The 18552-nt window shown below is 37.7% G+C and overlaps 1 protein-coding gene and 1 pseudogene across 1 annotated transcript; both read left to right on the top strand.

Annotated features, from left to right (window-relative positions):
• The first annotated feature begins 8061 nt into the window (after positions 1 to 8061).
• Positions 8062 to 8273, top strand: LOC134370932 (putative SNURF-like protein; annotated as a pseudogene).
• Positions 8274 to 8505: 232 nt separating this feature from the next.
• LOC134390368 (small nuclear ribonucleoprotein-associated protein N-like) lies at positions 8506 to 9103 on the top strand. The gene is made up of 2 exons (XM_063113633.1): positions 8506 to 8852; positions 8884 to 9103. Exons 1-2 carry the CDS (start codon positions 8506 to 8508, stop codon positions 9101 to 9103), a joined length of 567 nt encoding a protein of 188 aa, XP_062969703.1.
• The last annotated feature ends 9449 nt before the right edge of the window (positions 9104 to 18552 follow it).

The raw sequence follows: 18552 nt of genomic DNA on the forward strand, positions 1-18552 counted from the left end.
ATCGGTGACCATGGGCAGAAGTAGGGAAGGATTACAAATTAGTCAAATACAAGCAATATCGCTTTTCAAAACAAGCGAGCAGACTCTTCTCTACATCAATACCTGGCATTCTTTGAACATTACTGTGATCTTTATTCATGAACACCTTCTCTGCAAGGGCACATCAAAAAGTTCATGGAAAGAGTCGTATTATCTCTTAATTTGGTTTTTCCACAAACTTTTTGAAGTACCCTCGTATGTAATTTAAGACATAAATTAGTAAGGAAAAATTTAGTTTTGCTGAATATATTCATCTCACTATGGTAGACAAAGGAACTAAAGTTTCAACAAAGTTTTGGAGCAAAAAACTTTCCTGAGTTCACCAGAAAATTTAGATATATGAGTGTCCCAGCTACAGTTAATCGATGCTTTTTTAGTAACTACGGTGGAATTTCTTTTTATTATAGTTTATGTTTTATGGATTTGGGCATACTGTGGGTCATATTGCATGTGCCCAAATAGAACTACCAAAGAGAAACTCGATGCGACTCAGCTGACCCATAAGGTAAGGTTGTCTTTCAACATCAAGATTTTAAAGACATTCCAATGCATTATGTTACAGCAAATATAATTGGTTATTCAATTTTGGATATTTCAATGATCCCAAAATATAAAAGTAAATACATAATTTTATTGTATGTTAAATTTTAACTCAAAAGGGAAAAAAAGGAACAACAAATTGTGAATCCTATTTAAAAATATGGAGGCTGACATATTTAAGGTGAAGTATACTTATGTTTTCAACTGAATTTGAAATACTTCAAAAAAATAAGGACTGTTGGGTAGATATAGGGATAGGTAGACAGGTATGTGATACATATCATTCTAGTAAAATGTTGATTGTAGAATCTAGGTGGTGGATACATAGGTGTTCACAGTTCTTTCAACTTTTGGGTAGATTTGAAATTTTTTATTAAAATGTTGGGGAAACATGAATGCATGGATTAAATTACTTATAGTCAGACTTTAAGAGTTCAGAAAATGCTTGTATGAAGTCTGACATTAAGTGAAGTCAAGGCATGAAAATGTAGAATTAATAATGAGATTGGTTGCAATTTATCAAGTGCCCAGTATGTGCCAGGAACTGTACAAAGTGCTTAATAAGTGTTATTTAAATTTAATACAAGTATCCTTTGAAGTATGTATTGTCATCTTTATTTTACAGGTTAGGAAACAGGTGGAAAAAGATTACATAACTTGCAGGAGGTTGTGTATCAAAAAAAGTTACAGCTGAGAATGAAACCATATCTTTCTGAGTCTATAGCCAATACTGTGAGCCACTGCACTCCAGGTAAAAGAAATCTGAATTGCAGACCTTTAGAGATTTTCTAGTTCAGTTTCATCACCCCTTATTACAAATGACACAAAGGTGCAGTAGCGCTAGAATCCCAGAGTTTCTGCTCTTTGGCTAAGGCTTTCCCAATAATCATGATGTCTCTCTAAGTGCAGTCGTTTTTACAAAATGGATTCACTATAGGATTCTTTTAAATAACAAATTTCCATAATGCACTTTAAGTATAACTTTATATAGTAGAATTTGATCTCCATACTTTTTTCAGGTATCCAATATGTCATAAACAGAGGCACCCTGATGCTATAAACAGTGCCCAAAAGTATAACATTACTTTGAGCTTTTGAATGCACGCAAATTGTGCATACTGTTCTGTTGGGGAAAATGCATGCAATCCTGAAATAAATATGTATTGCGCTCATTTGTGTGAAAATTGTATAATTCTGATAATTCTGGAAATTATTTTTCCAGCTCAGTTTCAAGCCCATAGCTTTTCTGAAGCTTTTACAAAAACTTTTAGCAGTGACTGATTTAAACTGTGCAAACCACCTTAAAAAGAATCATGAATGAGGACAGGGGAGGTGAGCATTAAAAACCAAAAAGGACATTTTTATGTCCTTTCCTGCACTTGCATCTCTCTCTTTTCCCCCAGATATGCCTCCAATACTACTCTTGGAATCCTGACGTGGACATGTGGCAGCACTGAAGATATGAAGAGATCCACTAAGTCTCTTAGGTTTTAAGTTCTAGGCAGTCCTCCATCTACCCTAGTGCGATTAAGCAAGTGTTTGGCAGCTTTGGAGTTACAAGTCCTGGGCTTAAGTTTCAACTCCATCATTCACTAGATGAGTGTCAGTGAAACTCCTTATCTTCTGAGTCATTTTTCCATTAGCTATAAAACACTAACCTGACAGGATTATCGTGGGCATCAAAGAAAAACATATTTAGGCTTTGAAACAATAAAGCAAAAACATAAAACTAAGCACAATTCAATAGACATTTTGAAAAATTCGCCTTTTGTTTGTTTTTGCCATGTTCTATCAGGCATAATTATATGTTTTTGGTGTGTGATGTAACTATGAACATCTGTCTTGGTTTCAGAACATAGAAGGGTTGGAAGACAATTTCCCATGGGTCTCTTGCATATCTGCACATCTTGTGAGTCAGGCACTGAATGCCTTTATTATATAATTTCTATTGAGGATTTTGCATAACAGCCTTGACATACAGAGGTACTGTCTCTCTCTGGAGCAAAGGGAAGGCATTCTTGCTGTCCAGTATAAAAGATTTGAGTTCCCTAATTTCAGGGTTTCTTTCCTGTAACACAACCCACTGCATGTGCAGCCATCCATCTGGGCCTTCGGTACTGGTGCAAATGCTGATACTCTGGCTACTTCTATTGCCATGTGTGATAAAGTCCCTTATCTCTGACCCAGAAGTCTCATGTCTTTTAACAGCCTTTGTCAAACTGTGGCAGGCTAATTTGTTTGCTGACAAAAAATAAAATCTCACAGCCTTCACAGTTCTTGACAAGAAGTTGGGATGTAAAATGAAGACAATTCCCCCTTCTATCATGTCCTGAGACAATTTTTACAAAATACGTGTCAACTGCTTGGGAGAGTGGGCAGTGTATCACAGTGATTAAGCACATAAGCTCTGCAGCTAGGCTCTGAGTTCTAATCCTGACTAGGGCTCTCTTTCAGTTTGGGTTCCCCCAGAAATAGTCCCTGAGACAAGGATCTGAGTGAAAGTAGTTAATTTGGGAGGTGATCTTAACAATCACCAGTAGGAACTGAGGAAGTAAGAAAGGGGAGGGAAGGCAGACAATAAATTATTAATGTTCAAGTAAATTATGACTGTGGGAAACAGTTAAATCCTACCTGAGAACTCTTTGTTAACAATACAGAATGTGTGCCTCAGTGTTATCCTGGTTGAGAGGTGAAGGAGCCAGGATACTGTATATAAAATCCCATCAGTCATTGGTCGAGGGCTCCTGGGAGAAATGAGGGATGAGTCTAGCCTGGGATTTTTCTGGACTGTCTTGCATAGTGCATGGTGGGCTGTAGCAGGTCTTAATAGTTGGAAGTGAGGTCTGGGTGTATGCTACAGTGATAACACCCAAGGGAATATAGGTAGCACAACCATGGCTTCACTACAGACACCCTCCTGTGCTGTATTCTTATAAAGTTACTCAGTGCATTTGTACCCCATTTCCTTGTCTGTAAAACAGGATGATAATACTCAGAGCACCACTACCTAGAGTTGATAGAAAGACTAAAAATTCAGTTCACGTAAAACACCTAAAACAGGCCATACCACTTTATAAGCAGTTAGTAAATGTTGTCTTTTGTTATAGAAGAACGTGGCATTTATTTATCAATTGATATTTTGTCTGTATCATTCTCTGACATTCTGGAGATTGTCTTCTAATTCCTTAACATTGTGAAGTTTTATTTTATTAAATACCTGTGATGGACTCTTATAGAGTCAGGTATATTTACATTTGACGTTTGTCAAAGGGTAACATTGGCCGCCTCGTGGGAAGCATCAAGAAATATATGTTTAAAACTTATTCCTATTTAAATTCCCTTAGAGAATTTATGGAGCTAAGCACTCCTGAACGCTTTAATTTAAAGATTTACTGCTTTGTCAGAGAAACTAATTAAATATTATTTGAAGTGTGAGTAGCACAACAGCATTTGACTCAGTTTTCTGTTGTATTATGGGAATGAGAATATAAAAGAAAAGTGCATTTGAAACTCAGTTTTCTAGCATTATGTATCATTTATGCCAGCCTTCTGTGAATCAACATCATAGTAACTACGAAATTCACCAAACAAAACACTCAAGAATTTTAGTAAGCCTCCTTTACTTAACTTTTTTTATTCTATTTTTTGTGGTGGCTGGCAGGTATGGGGACCAAAGCCCCGACCTTGGTGTTATCAGCACCATGCTCTAACCAACTGAACTAACTGGCCAGCCAAGCCTACTTACTATTGATTAAGATAAAATTCTATTAAGCTAAACAGCACAAGTAGGAAATTACAGCTTACTAGGAAAGAGACCTATACTTAAGAAAACCAATTCTTCGGAGGTCTATAGATTTGACTGTTTCCTACCCTAGTAACATCCCTGACTTCCATTCCCTTTGAGACCCCTTTTTATTTTAATAAGCCAGCAATCCTCTTGGCTTACTCTGTCTTGACTCTTGACCTGTTAGTTAAAGATCTCAGTCACCTTTACGTATTAGCCAAATTTTTATATCAGAGAAAGTGGCTAAAGCATTTTGCCCCAAATCCTTTCATTTCTGCAATTGTTAATTTAGGTATTCCTTTCTTTGTCTAAATCTAAGAAGATCTTAACACAACACATATGTGAATATTTTAAAAAGTTAAGAAAATTATAATATTTCTATATTTTATCAGTGTTTAGGCTGAAATAAAATTAACCATAAATTTCCACATTAAAATTTTGACAGTTTTAATAAAACCCTTTTTTTACTAGCTACTGTTTTTTTTCACATTAAATATCTTCTATTTGAACTCTATTAAATGGTGTTTAATTTTTATTACAGACTATGAAGAGTTGGAAAAATCTGTAAACTTTCTTTCCATTCATTAATCAATACCTCTTTTAACTTTTGATATTTTACTGACCTATAAAATTTTTCTAAGTTGAAGGTACGATAAAGTTTCCTGTAAATTTAATCCATATACACTATGACAATATTTTTATTTTTTTGCAGTTTCCTAGCTATTTTCCTCCCTGCTTAGTATCAGTTTAATAAAATATATTCACATATGTAAATATAAATATATATATATTGCTGTAGAAAATATGAATCAAATGTTTTTACTTTAATCAGGATATTCAGGCTATTAGGGAGGAAAAATTAATGAAGTTCAGCATTTAACCTATACTTTTATAAATAAAGTATAAAATAAGTCAAGGTTTTTTAAATAAGTTCAAATTATATTACAGATTTATGGATATAAAAAGTGTTTTAATGTTTTTAAATGTTTTAAATAATCTTTTAGTGCATATATGTGATTATAAAAATAATGTGATAGTAATAACTGAATTCTACCTCTTTGCTCTTTGTCAGTTCACTTTTGGAAGGTGATCCAGTTACTGAGACCAGTCCAAAAGAACCTCAGGAACATAGGAGACTCCTACGGGCTAACTTTAGAGACCACAGCTTCAAAGCAAGACTGTGAAACTGAGCTAGGAAGGAAGAGCACCATTGTCAAAGCTCAAGTCCCATCAGAATGACAAAGCAGGCAAAAGAGTGTTTGGAAACACTACTGCTTCCTCCTTCTGCACCATCTGCTTTCCTCCCAAACACCCAGGATCCCAGTTCATACTCTAGCTGTCCATTGGTGTTCTTCTGCAGGGTTTCTCTAAAGCTCGTCTTTCCTGGACGTACTCTGAAGCAAACCGAATCTTATCTCTCAACAAAAAATACTACCCTTTATTCCATTCCTTAAGGGCCCCACTTTTTTTTTTTCTGGATGAAAGGTAATACCCAAAAAATCTAATTCTGATACACTGTTAATGGTGATAATTGATTTAGGACAACATCTGGTATATAAACACTTCCTGAGAATATAAAAGCATTTGCTAATCTCTCTAGGTCACGTATATATATATATATTTGGGGCAACTTGGATACATTTCTTAAACTACAGAGAATGGCACTAAAGTTTAAAAGTTCCAGCCCTACAAAAGATTTATATTTGGGGGTGTATCACCCATTATGGGTTCTCATATAATTGACACATATAGTTGGGTGAGCCTGGTCTTCTGGGCTAAATCTGATGTTATATAAATATGCATTGAGCCCAAGGTACACTGTTGGAAACTCAAAGCTCACTAGTGACGTTGACTATTTCTGGGCACTGGTACAAGCCCTAGAAAGAAAGATTAGTTTCATGTTTTTTTTAGTGATGACATGAGTTAAATTATATACCCTCAGATTACATTTGTCACCTATTCAACTCAGAGTTCTTACAAAAGGCCTCAAAGTAAATATAATCTATTAAGTGTAAAAACTGGAATGTTGACAGCTGCCAAGCCCACGTAGTGTTTACACAGTTTACATGATGAGCAAACACGTCAGTCGGTTTGTCTGACCTACCTGTGCCCTCTTCCTGAGAACCTGTTCCCGTTGCTTCTGGTAAATGGGCAGCAACCCATATGACCCAACTCCCCTGACTACAGCTGATTGGAACAGAGATGAAAGAGAGAGAGAGAGAGAGAGAGAGAAGAGTCAAGTCAGTAGGTAGTGAGACAGAGACAGTGATGTGGCTCTAGTGAGAGGGGGGAAGAAAGAACAAGAGAGCACACACATCTTGACTCCAGAGAGCTTTCCAATTCCTTCTACTTCTTTGACTGGCCCAGATGTATTTCCTATTTTGATTCAATTAGATAGTCTCTGTAACAGAGAAGGCTAATTTCCATAGCAGCCTAATCCAATAGAAATGGAATGCAAGCCACATACGTAATCTAAAATTTTCTAGTAGCCATTTTTAAAAAAGAAAAAGAAACAGGCTAAATCAATTGTAATAATATGTTTTATTTAACCCAATATATCCACAATATTGCCATTTCAACATGTAATCAATATAAAAATTATCAATCAGATATTTACATTCTCATTTTTACAGTAAGTCATCAAATTCTGGTGTGCATTTCACATAGTGCATCTCGATTTGGACAAGCCACATTTCAAGTGCTCAATAGGCATTTATGTTGGACAGTGCAGGCATAGAGCACTCATTGGAAAGCAACTATGTATAGTGTCAGGGACTACATTTCCCGGCCGTCTTGCATGTTGGCACAGCCGGGTGACTAGTTATTGCCAAAGACTTGGGAGTAGAAGCTATGTGAGTCACTTCCAAAACAAGGTGGTTAAGAGGCAGGTATGGTTCCTCTATTCTCTTTGTGCAGATGGACATAGCAGCCTTGGAAGTCATGTGTTAAAGATGGCACAAGAAGGAAGGAGGATAAGTTTCTGAATTATCACTTTGTAGATAGCATGCTGTCAATCGGAAATACTCGTTTTGGATGTTAAGCAAGAAATAAACTTTTGTTTGTTTGAACCACTATACATTCTTCAGTTTGTTTAGCAATTAGCCTATCCAATCTAATATATCTATGTTTTCCTGTACTGCTGTTAAAAGCTTTTTCTATTTTTAGCAGAATGTGAAACCCCCAAATGTGTGCATGTGTGTACATGTACACACACTAATTACCTTAGAATTTTGTCAATAGGTAATAAATCTGTGTGTATTTTACCCAGGACGTGTTTAGGCTGCAGACTTTACCTGGAAAATAAAGCTCTAAAAACAAATCAAGGGGAGTATATGAACAAGGAAAGACAGGACAAAAGCCTCAGAACATTTGATTTGGCAATGATTTCTTGGATATGACACCAAAGAAAAAGGCAGCAAAAGAAAGAATAGACAAAATGCTCTTTATGAAAACTAAACATTTTGTGCAGCAAAAGACACTCTCAACAGAGTAGACAAGCAACCTACAGAATGGGAGAAAATATTTGCAAATTATATATCTGATAAAGGATTAATATCCAGAATCTATGAAGAACTCCTAAAACTCAACAACAAAAAAACAAACAAATCTATTAAAAAATGGCAAAGGGAGCCCAGTGCATAGTGGAGCGGCCGCCAGAGACGCCTGATGACTCGGCCTGAGGAGCTATACTAAGTGCGATGGAGCAAGCAAGGGATCACTTACACCTGAGACGGACTACAGACCAGCATGTGCCAGAGGTGGAGTCCAAGTCAAACATAGGACAGCCTCACTGAGCAAATAAGAGTGTCAGTTGTACCTGAGGCATTCTCAGCAGCAGCAAGGACCTGTGATAGACTTGCAGGTAGAGCTGAGACAGGTGTTCTTAGCTAAGACACCAAGACATGGTTAAAGCAGTGTTGAAACATCAAGGTGGCTGATTCCAAGCAAAACCAGCTCCATCTACTGTTTGAACCTTTTGTGCAGCTTGCATTTTTTCTAGGAGAATCTGCATCACACCTTCATCTATAGCTTTCCCTAGGTCTTAAAGGTCCCGAAGGTTTATGGTGGACATCAGATTTGGAGGAATAGCAATCACGACTGTGAGCAAGAGCAGCAAGATTCTGCAGCGTATTGACTATAGAATGAGATATATCCTGCGAGATGGCCAAATCTTCAATGGCACCTTTAAGGCTTTTGACAAGCATATTAATTTGGTCTTCTGTGATTATGATGAGTTCAGGAAGTTCAAGCCAAAGTATGCAAAGCAGCCAGAGCATGAAGAAAAGCGGGTTTTGGGGCTGGTGTTGCTGCATGGGGAAAACTTGGTATCTATAACTGAGGAGGGGCCACCACCACCCCCAGAAGATACTGGCATTGCTCGGGTACCATTGCTGCAGCTGAAGGGAGGCCCTGGAGTTGGTAGGGCAGCTGGCAGAGGAGTTCCAGCTGGTATACCAATTCCCCAGGCACCTGCTAGATTAGTAGGCCCTGTCTAAGGAGTTGGGGGGGCCATCCCAGAGGGTAATGACTCCACAAAGAAGAGGCACTGAAGCAGCTGCTGCTATTGCTGCCACTGCCAGCATTGCTGGAGTGCCAATGCAGTACCTGCCAGGATGGGGGACTCCACCTCCACCTGTCGGCAGAGCAACCCCACCTCTGAGTATAATGGCACCTCCACCTGATATGAGACCACCCATGGGCCCATTGATTGGGCTTCCCCTGCTTGAGGGATGCCAATAGGCATGCCCTCTCCAGGAATGAAATCCCCTCCTCTAGGAATTAAAGATCCACCTCCCCCAAGAATGCATCCACCAAGACCCTAGGATACTTTTGATTCATCTCAGTCACTTTTTTCCCCTGCAATGTGTGTTGTGAAATTGTGTAGAGTGTATATGAGCTTTTTCTCCCCTCTTCCTGCTTTAATAATAGCTAATAATAAATGCATAGCACTTAAACTGTGAAAAAAAAATGGGCAAAAGACTTGAACAGATATTTCTCCAAGGAAGATATACAAATGGCCAATAAGCACATGAAAAGATGCTCAAGATTTAGGGAAATGCAAATCAAAACCTCAATGAGACAGCACTTCGTACCATTAGGATAGCTACTAAAAAAAATTCCCAAACAAAACAGAAAATAATTGTTGGAGAGGATGTGGAAAAATTGGAATTTTCATGCACTGTTGGTGAAAATGTGAAATGGTGTACACACTGCAGAAAAGAGTGTGGCAGTTCCTTAACAAATTAAAAAACAGAATTACCAGGCTAGCTGGTTGGCTCAGCTGGTTAGAGCTCAGCCTTATAACCCAAAGGTCAAGGGTTTGGATCCTCTTACCAGCCAGCCACCAATAAGTAAATAAATAACTAAAGAAATAAAAATAGAATTATCACATGATCCAGCAATTCCACTTCTGAGTATATACCCCAAAGAATTAAAAGTAGGGTCTTGAAAAGATTGGTATACCCCTGTTCATAGCAGCACTGTTCAGAATAGCTAAAATGTCGAAGCAACCCAAGTGTCTATTGCAGATGAATGGGTAGGCAAAATATGGTAGATATTTACAATGGAATATTATTCAGCTGTAAAAAGGAAGAAAATTCTGATACATGCTGCAACATGGATGAATCTTGAGGCCATTATGCTAAGTGAAATAAGCCAGTCACAAAAAGACACATACTGTGTGGTTCTACTTAAATGAAGTCTTGGAGCAGTCAAAATCATAGAGACAGAAAGTAGAATGGTGGTTGCCAGGGGAGGGGGGGAAGTGGGGAGTTATCGTTTGATGGGTATGGAGTTTCAGTTTTTCCAGAAAAAAAGTTCTGGAGTGATGTTAAAAATCATTAAGATGGTAAATTTTATCTCATGTGTATTTTACCACAATAAAAATCTTTTATTTAAAAATGTTATTCTTGGGCTGGCCTCTGGCTCACTTGGGAGAGTGCAGCGCTGGGAGCACCGAGGCCGCTGGTTCGGATCCTATATAGGGATGGCCGGTGCGCTCACTGGCTGAGCGTGGTGCAGACCACACCTTACCGAAGGTTGCGATCCCCTTACCGGTCAGAAAAAATATAAAAATATAAAAATATAAATGAATGAATGAATGAATGAATGAATAAATAAATAAATAAATAAATAAAATGTCATTCTAAAAATTTAAGAAGAGAATATAATCAAAGACTTTAGAATCCTGGAAGATCTGATTAGTAAGCATGAAATTCATCACCACCAAGAATTTTTCCAACCCCAAGTTATAGCCAGAATAAGGAAAGGATCGTGATGTAATGGCATAATTATTTAACAAGTTTTTTTTCATTGTGTAAACATAATTATGGCAGAGTACTAAAAGCTCCAAAGGCACTGTGTTAGATCCTATGATATCCAACACAAAGTATATCTATTTTTATGAAGGGAGATTCTGAAGCATGAAGTTGTTAAATAACTTGTTCGGGGTCATTTGCCCAGTACTCTACATTAGGGTTTCTCGACTTCTACATTATTGGCATTTGGGGCTGGGTAATTATCTATTCTGGGGGTGGGGTTGTCCTGCGCATAGTAGGATGTTTACCAGCATCCCTGGTTTCTATCCACTAGCAGCTAGCAGGCCCCCACCCCCATCAGGTTGTTGTAGCTGACATTGCCAAATGTGTCCTGGGGGCGAAATCGCTCTAGTTGAGAAGACTCTTCTAACACCAGTAGGTTACTAAAGTTAGGGAGGCCTGGCAGACTCCCCTGCCTTAGAACTAGGGTTTCAGAAAATGACTGGCGAGGGCAAGATAGTTTCAATTTAAGAGGATTTCACATACTAGATAATCAAAGCAAAGAAAGAATTGGGAGTTTGGCATAGGAACAAGCTAGCCTGACTGCTTTAACTTTGATCAGAGCAGTGTTAGGAGACTGGACTATGGCTTCTCCCGTTTCCTCAGATAATAAAACATTCATCCTAGGGCTTAGGATGGGGGTTAAGCCTCTAGGTGGGGGTGCAGTGACTAGAAGGCAGAGAGAATAGGGAAGCAAGCAGTTTAGAGGATAGCAAGGCAAGAATCATCTCTGCTGGGGTGATTCAGGAACATATCATGAAAGAGTTGTCATCTGAGCAGCGGTATTTTTTTAAACGCAAAACTCAATGGTTGTAAGGGACGGAAACCCACTCAAATTAACTCCAATTGAAAGGGAGGTTTATTTTTAGGATATTAGAGCTGTCACATAAATGAGACACAGCTGGGAATGAAGCAGCAACCTGGGAGCTGTCAAGGAGCAGAGTTGCTTTTTCTTTCAGTGGCCGTGTGATCCTTCTTCTATGCATAATTTAGCAAGAATGCTCTCTTCTGTCTGGCAAACCTACTTTCTTTGCTTACTCTTTGTCTCTGGTCCTCCATAACTTCGGTGTGATATGGTGCTGGCTGAAGAGTGGACCCTAGATGAGCTTTTACATAGCTTTTCATGTTGAATTGACTCAGGGTGTTAATTCCAGGTTCCCAGAGAAGAATCTGATGGGTCTAGTTTGGGTCACCTATGCACTTGAAATGATTCATTCAGTTGAGAGTAGGGGTGGAGACATACGATAAAAACACGGTCACCTACACCCATTCCTTTAGCAGCCCTTGTGGGGTGCGGAGGATGGTGGCAGTTCCCAGGAAAGGGAGTTTGGGCTGACACATTTCCCAAAACATATTTACCACAGCCTAAAAGTGTGGGTAGAACATGGAAGAAATTCACTACTGGAAGAGGAAATGGCATGAACAAAGGTACAGAACAAAGGTATTTTATATACATTCAGTAAATTTTCTAGATTAGTCTCAGAGGCTCAGAGATTATTTTATGGCCTAGATTTATTGTAGCCCAAGGTCATATAGGGCACAATTATGTAATGAGGCTGGACATATGGATGGGTATTAGATGGTCAAGGGCATTAAACTCCAGGCTGAGGCATTTAGATTTTCCAGAATGTCCTTAGTCTCTGAGGATATGTCACAGAGGAAAGCTTCCATATTTTTCTAGAAAATATTCTTTGGTTCCTGGATAAGCCCTAGGCTCCCAGTAGCAGGTTAATTTGATTTTACAGTGTGTTGAAAGAGAAATCAAGCTGTGAAATGAAATAATGTAGGTATAAGGCAATTAGATTAAGAGTTTGCTTAGTAAAATAGTAAAAAACATGGACAATCTGCTATCTCAACTCTTTAAAATAAAGTTGAAAGTTCTAGATCACTAGAAACAACCTAATTAAAAAATCAAGCCAAGAAGCCAAGAACCATTCTACTGCTACCACAAATAACAAAACAACAACATTTATTAGGCTTCTTCTATGGGCCCAATACTGTTTTAAGCATTTGTGTGAATAGTGCAGGGTAAGTGAATGAGCATTTTATTCACTACCTATTAGAAATATATATTACTGTTTTTTTGGGGGGCCCAGAATAACTGAATCTTAGAGTTACCAAGGCCTTTGAGTTCCATGCCAGGGGCAGAGTCCCCTCTAAACTTACCTGTTACCAGAGTCTTCCTGAGAGCTGACCATCCACCTAGAACCTAACAGCTTCCAGATTATACCAACTGTATAACCCTCCCAGTCCAAGGATCGGACAGGCAGTTCCATGCACAGTGGTGCAGTTGGCTTACATACTATATTTTTGGCCTTAGAGTCCACGTTAGAATATCAAAGGGTTTTGTACACTACATGTCTCCGTAGAGAATAAAAATCTACACTAGTATTTAATAAGCCTGCTTCTTGCTTCAAATTTCATGCTAATGGTAAACTGAAAAAGATTTCTAGTGACAGATAATTAGTGATAATGGTGATTACCGGCCTTTATATAGTCTTTCACCCAAACAGATGGCAGAGAGCTTAAAAAGTGAATACTTTAAGGCATAATTTCTCCCCTTTCTTAGATAAAAGTTCCTCTAGGGTCAACAATAGTTTTTATTTAACACACTGCATTATGTTACCCATAACTAAATTAACAATTTCCGGGCAATTTAGTTAGTCTGTTAATTCGCTTAGCAATTAGCTTTGAATGGATCTCTACCCTGAATACATTATAAAAATATAAATGCGTGTACGCCTTGTTTATTTTTCTTATTTAACTTTTATAAGCCCCCGTGGTTACTATCACACAGATGATGTCCAGGGCATGGGAAGCTTGGCTCAGGTCACTTAGCAGGGCTGCCTCTGGTGGTCTACACAGCCCCTGTCCCCATGAGAAACTAGCCTTTTGTAATGCACAGGGACAGAGCCAGGTTTGAGATCTCTGGGTTTCCCTGGATTCTATCTCTATATCAACATGCATTTCCCAGGAGTCTTTTCCCCCTTTTATGTAGAGTTCTACAGATATAATATTGAAAAGGCATCATTGTTTAATAAAAATTTATCATAAATTTAAATTTTGAAACAGAATATTGAAATTTCTCTCTCCTTTCTCCGTTCCCTTCCCCCGCCTCCTCTCTTGGGAAAGGTGAATTGGGAGGGACGAAAAGTTCTAGGAAAAAGTTAGGAAACGGGATATTAAAGGGGAAGGGGTTAAAGGGAGAGAGAGAGAGGATATAGGATGCAAGAGGAGGTTTAAGGGAACTGAGCAGCTAGAAGAGGGGTACAATGTTTGATCCCCACCCCCATTTCCTATCCTATTCAGTTCAGCTTTGGAACAAAGAGGCCTGGTGGTAAAGACCTGCTTCTGAAAATGACAAATTCAAATGACTTCAGGGGCCACAGAACTATCTCAAATGTCAGAGGCAGCCAAGTGTGTATGAAGACCTTCAGACTCAGATTTCCAAAAAATAAATAAATAAATAAAAATTTTAAAAATTGCCCTCTGTATTAGTTCATCTCTGTTGCTTATAACATAAATAACTGACACTGGATGATTTATGAAGAAAACAAAATTTATTGCTTACAGTTTCAGAGGCTGGGAAATCCAATGTCCAGGGAACACATCTGCTGAGGGTCTTCTTTGGTGGTGGCTTTACAGCAATGCAGGGGTCTCACATGGCAGGAAATGATGGAGCAGGGAGAGAGAGATCCTCATGTGCTCTCCTTTTAAAGCCCTCAGAACCATGCCCCTGACACCATTATTAATCCATTCATTATGGTATGGTCCTACAATCTAATCACCTCTTCCAGGCCCTACCTTTCAATGACCATAATAGGATTTCCCACCCTCAATAGTTACAGTGAGAATTAAACTTCTAATATATGAACTTTGGGGGACACAATTCAGTCAATCCACAGCACCCTCCATGCCAAATGATTCAGCATGTCTTTAGTTTTGAGTTTTGATTGTAAGCTTTCGCTTAACTCTTCAAGCAGTCCCGTGTACAGTCACTTCAGCCAAAGGTACGTGAGACAGTGTCTGAAAGAGGGAGAGGCACGGCTCTCTATCCCCTCCCTCGCCATCCCCTAGTCACACAGGACCCTCACCATGGGCTACTAGCGTTCAGTAAAATCACCCTGCAGACAAGGAATACTTCAGAGGGCAAAGAGAAAAAGTCTATCCCATGGGTTATGTAACAATTCACTTTTATTGGGAAACACATAATTGCTATTATCTTGGAACTGTGTAGAAGGTAATGAACACAATGAGAACAATAGGCAAGACAAGAACAAAATACATATTGGTGTACTTTATGTTTTTCACTTAATGATGTATCTTGGAGATCTACCTAAGACTTATTTTTTTAAAGATGACCTGTAAGGGGATCTTAACCCTTGACTTGGTGTTGTCAGCACCATGCTCTCCCAAGTGAGCTAACCGGCCATCCCTACATAGGGATCTGAACCTGTGGCCTTGGTGTTATCAGCACCACACTCTCCCAGGTAAGCCACTGGCCGGCCCTACCTGAGACTTTTAAATGAATGCACAATATTCTATAATTTGGATCTACCCTAATTTAATGATTGAAAGGTGGTGAGACGTGATTGAAAGGTAGTGTGTTGTCCTAATGTGGAGTCTTGGATTCTAAAATTACTGAAGCCTCCAAGCTTCACATTTCTTATTTGTAAAACAGGACCATTACTGTCACCTCATGGAAATGTTCTATGTGTCAATCAAGGCCGTGTATAGGAAAATATTTTTATGATTTTCTAAATGTCCACTGTTCATTTATTTGCATAGGTACTCACTGTCTGCCCTGGTTTCTTTCCTTCAGAGTTTACCACCAAATTGTTCTTACTCTGAAACTTTTTAAGTTAGGCCTTAATCTCCCCATCAAAAAAATTGCCTATCTCCCAGATATTTTCAGATGTCTTTGGCTTCCCTCATGAGTGAGAAGATAAATTCTTCTGGAAAATATCCTTATGTTCTCCCACTCCAATGCCAAGAGTGTCTATGCATTCTACGGTTCTATTAACAACCTTCTTTTTGCCATTGCAATTGAGTTGAGCAAAAACAATTCCAAGGCCTGATGTATCTACCCCAACTGCTGCTTGGCTAGTATTTTTATCTACAACTCACTTGCAAGAATGTATTCATCATTCATTGTGGTTGCAGGTATCTGCCATGGCTGAAAGAGTATGCATTATAAGTCAATCTCTTCTTATGGTCTAGCAAATCCATTTATTTATAAACAAACCTTTATATACAATTCATATATGTCCATATATTCCAGAAGTAAACAGAGTAAACACTAGCTGCTACTTTATATGACAAATTTGAGGTTCATTTAAGAATATGCAAAACAAATGAGAAAAGAAAAGCTAGCATGGACAGATTTTTTCAGTAATGTTTCCAGTAAAAGTGTTAGAGTCCAGGTCTTAATCATTTTCCTATGTCTGATACAGTGTTCTGTCAGAAGAAGCCACTTCTAAGAGTTGGAAAATAGCATGATCTGGGTTTCCCAACTCCTCTGGGATCATATTTCTTTGAATACAGCTTGTATTAGGGTGTATGTACAATAGGATGTACACACACACACACACACACACATACATACACAAAGAGATTTATTATAAGGAATTGGTTCACATGATTATGGAGGCTGACAAGTCCCAATATCTGCAGGCTGAGGGGAGCCAATGCTGCAATCCCAGTCTGCAGTCCACTAGCCTCAATACCCAAGAAGAGATGCTGTTTCCTTTTGAGACCAAAGACAGAAAAAAACTGATGTCCCAGTTCAAAGACAGTCAGGCAGGAGGTATTCTCTCTTACCTTGGGGATGGTCAGCCTTTTTGTTCTATTCAGACCTTCAAATGACTGATGAGACCCACCAAAATTAGTGAGGGCAATCTGAGTTACTCAGTCCACAGATTTAAATATTAATCTCTCAGTTGGTCAGCACGTGGTGCTGATTACACCAAGAGCCAGGGTTCCATCCCTGTACCAGCAAGCCACCAAAACAAACAAACAAACAAACAAATCTCATCCAGAAACACCCTCACAAACACACCCAGAATAATGTTTGAACAAATATCTGGGCACACTGTGGCCTAGTCAAATTCACACTTAAAATTAAACACCATGTGGTGTGAAATTCAAGCTCTGGATTTTCAGAGCCCTGAATTTTTTCTTACTCTTAGTGGATCTACCTCAAGAATATATGCTATGTAATATACAATGATAGTTTTGTTATTAGTCAGTTCACACATTCAGCAAATCTTGAGTGCCTGCTATATACAAGGAGCTGTAGCAAGTGCCTGCCTTTGAAGATCTGTAATGCAATTGCAGAGATCAGACATAACACATAATGTGGGCAGAGATGAGATAACACCACTAAGAAAAACTCATACAAACAAATAACAATAAAACCCTATAATTAAGTCTACTTTTCAAATAAAACCACACTAAAATATTCTAATTTTGAATATGTATATTTATTTAAATATTAGGGGAAGGGATTATTTTGGTTAATTGAGAGTTACCAACTATTGTGTCTAAGTATATATGTACATTTATGTTGCATATAATACATTTCCATACAATTCAAACATAATAAAATGTACATGAGATAAAACCATATTAAGCTTAATTTAATTTTTCTTTAAAAAATTTAGAAAGCACTTAAGTAACTTGCAGTCCTTCTAAGATATCATTTTAAATACATTTTAATTTTTAAATTCCTCATAAATGAAATTTGTAAAAAATTAGACTAAATCTTTACCAAATATGTGACATTTTCTAGAAATCTTAGTATAAAAACAATTTGAGCAGCATAGAAAGGGATAAACCAAAGTACGAAATAATCCTGTTTCCCAGCCATATTCTTTAGAAGTAATATGTTTTCTTAGGTGTCCTTCCAGATACTTTTAATGCATATACGTACCTGTATGTATATCTTTTTTGTGTTTTACACAAATGGAATCCTACAATCCATATTGGTTTGTACCTTATATTTTTAACTTAATGATATATCTTGGAGATCACCTAAGACTTTTAAATGAATGAACAATATTCCATCATTTGGATCTACTCTAAATTAATTTAATCAGCTGAGAATTGATGGAAATATTGACTGTGTCCAGTTACTTGCTGTTTCCAAAAATGCTTCAATGAACACAATTACAAGTATGAGTTTATGTCCCTGTGTGAGTATGTAAGTAGGATAAGTTCCTGAATAAATTCTTGATATCAGTTTTCTTTAGATGTTACCATCTGCTAAAAATTTCAGATCACTTGAATTTTTTCTTTTACTGATGCTAGATAAATGGGAATTCATCCCATTTATAGGCAAGATAGTTCCAAATATTTTAAAAGAAATATTTTTGGTAAGTGGGTGGTGTCAGGGAAGAAATAAGTCTAAATGTAATAGATGGTCTTTATACTTGGATACGTAAGAATCAACTATATTTGTGCACATGACAGACTGAACCTTACTTTTGTGGTTTCTATGAAAACAGATTTTAGTAATGCAAATAATTGTGTAAACAAGAATACTCTACCTACTTAAGAATAAACTCAAAGTCATTTGCTGTTTGCATACAATATTCTAATTACAAATTATTTTAAAAATCTAATTAGAAAACTATAAAAAGAGCATTTCTCTAAAAGCATTCTATAATTCAGGCTGTCTCTAATGACCACCAAAAAGCTGAAAAAAGGAAAATTCAGTCAAATGACATAAATGACTCACCCAATTTCTATCTTTTGAAGGACTCACTTTGTATGTATCCTGCTTAGTCTGACCAAATTGTCCTGGTTTTATTCTGAATTTATATCAATCTTCCTAAAATCATAGAGAAACTGACCTTGTTTTGGGGGACATCT

This window comes from Cynocephalus volans, chromosome 1, assembly GCF_027409185.1.
Source record: "Cynocephalus volans isolate mCynVol1 chromosome 1, mCynVol1.pri, whole genome shotgun sequence".
In the NCBI taxonomy this organism is placed as follows: Eukaryota; Metazoa; Chordata; class Mammalia; order Dermoptera; family Cynocephalidae; genus Cynocephalus; species Cynocephalus volans.

Excerpts from the sequence above, each read along its gene's own strand:
- LOC134390368 (XM_063113633.1), top strand. The coding sequence starts at position 8,506 with ATGAGATATATCCTGCGAGATGGCCAAATCTTCAATGGCACCTTTAAG. Across the intron at positions 8,853-8,883 it reads CCTGCTAGATTAGTAGGCCC|GGTAATGACTCCACAAAGAA; the intron begins TGTCTAAGGAGT and ends GCCATCCCAGAG.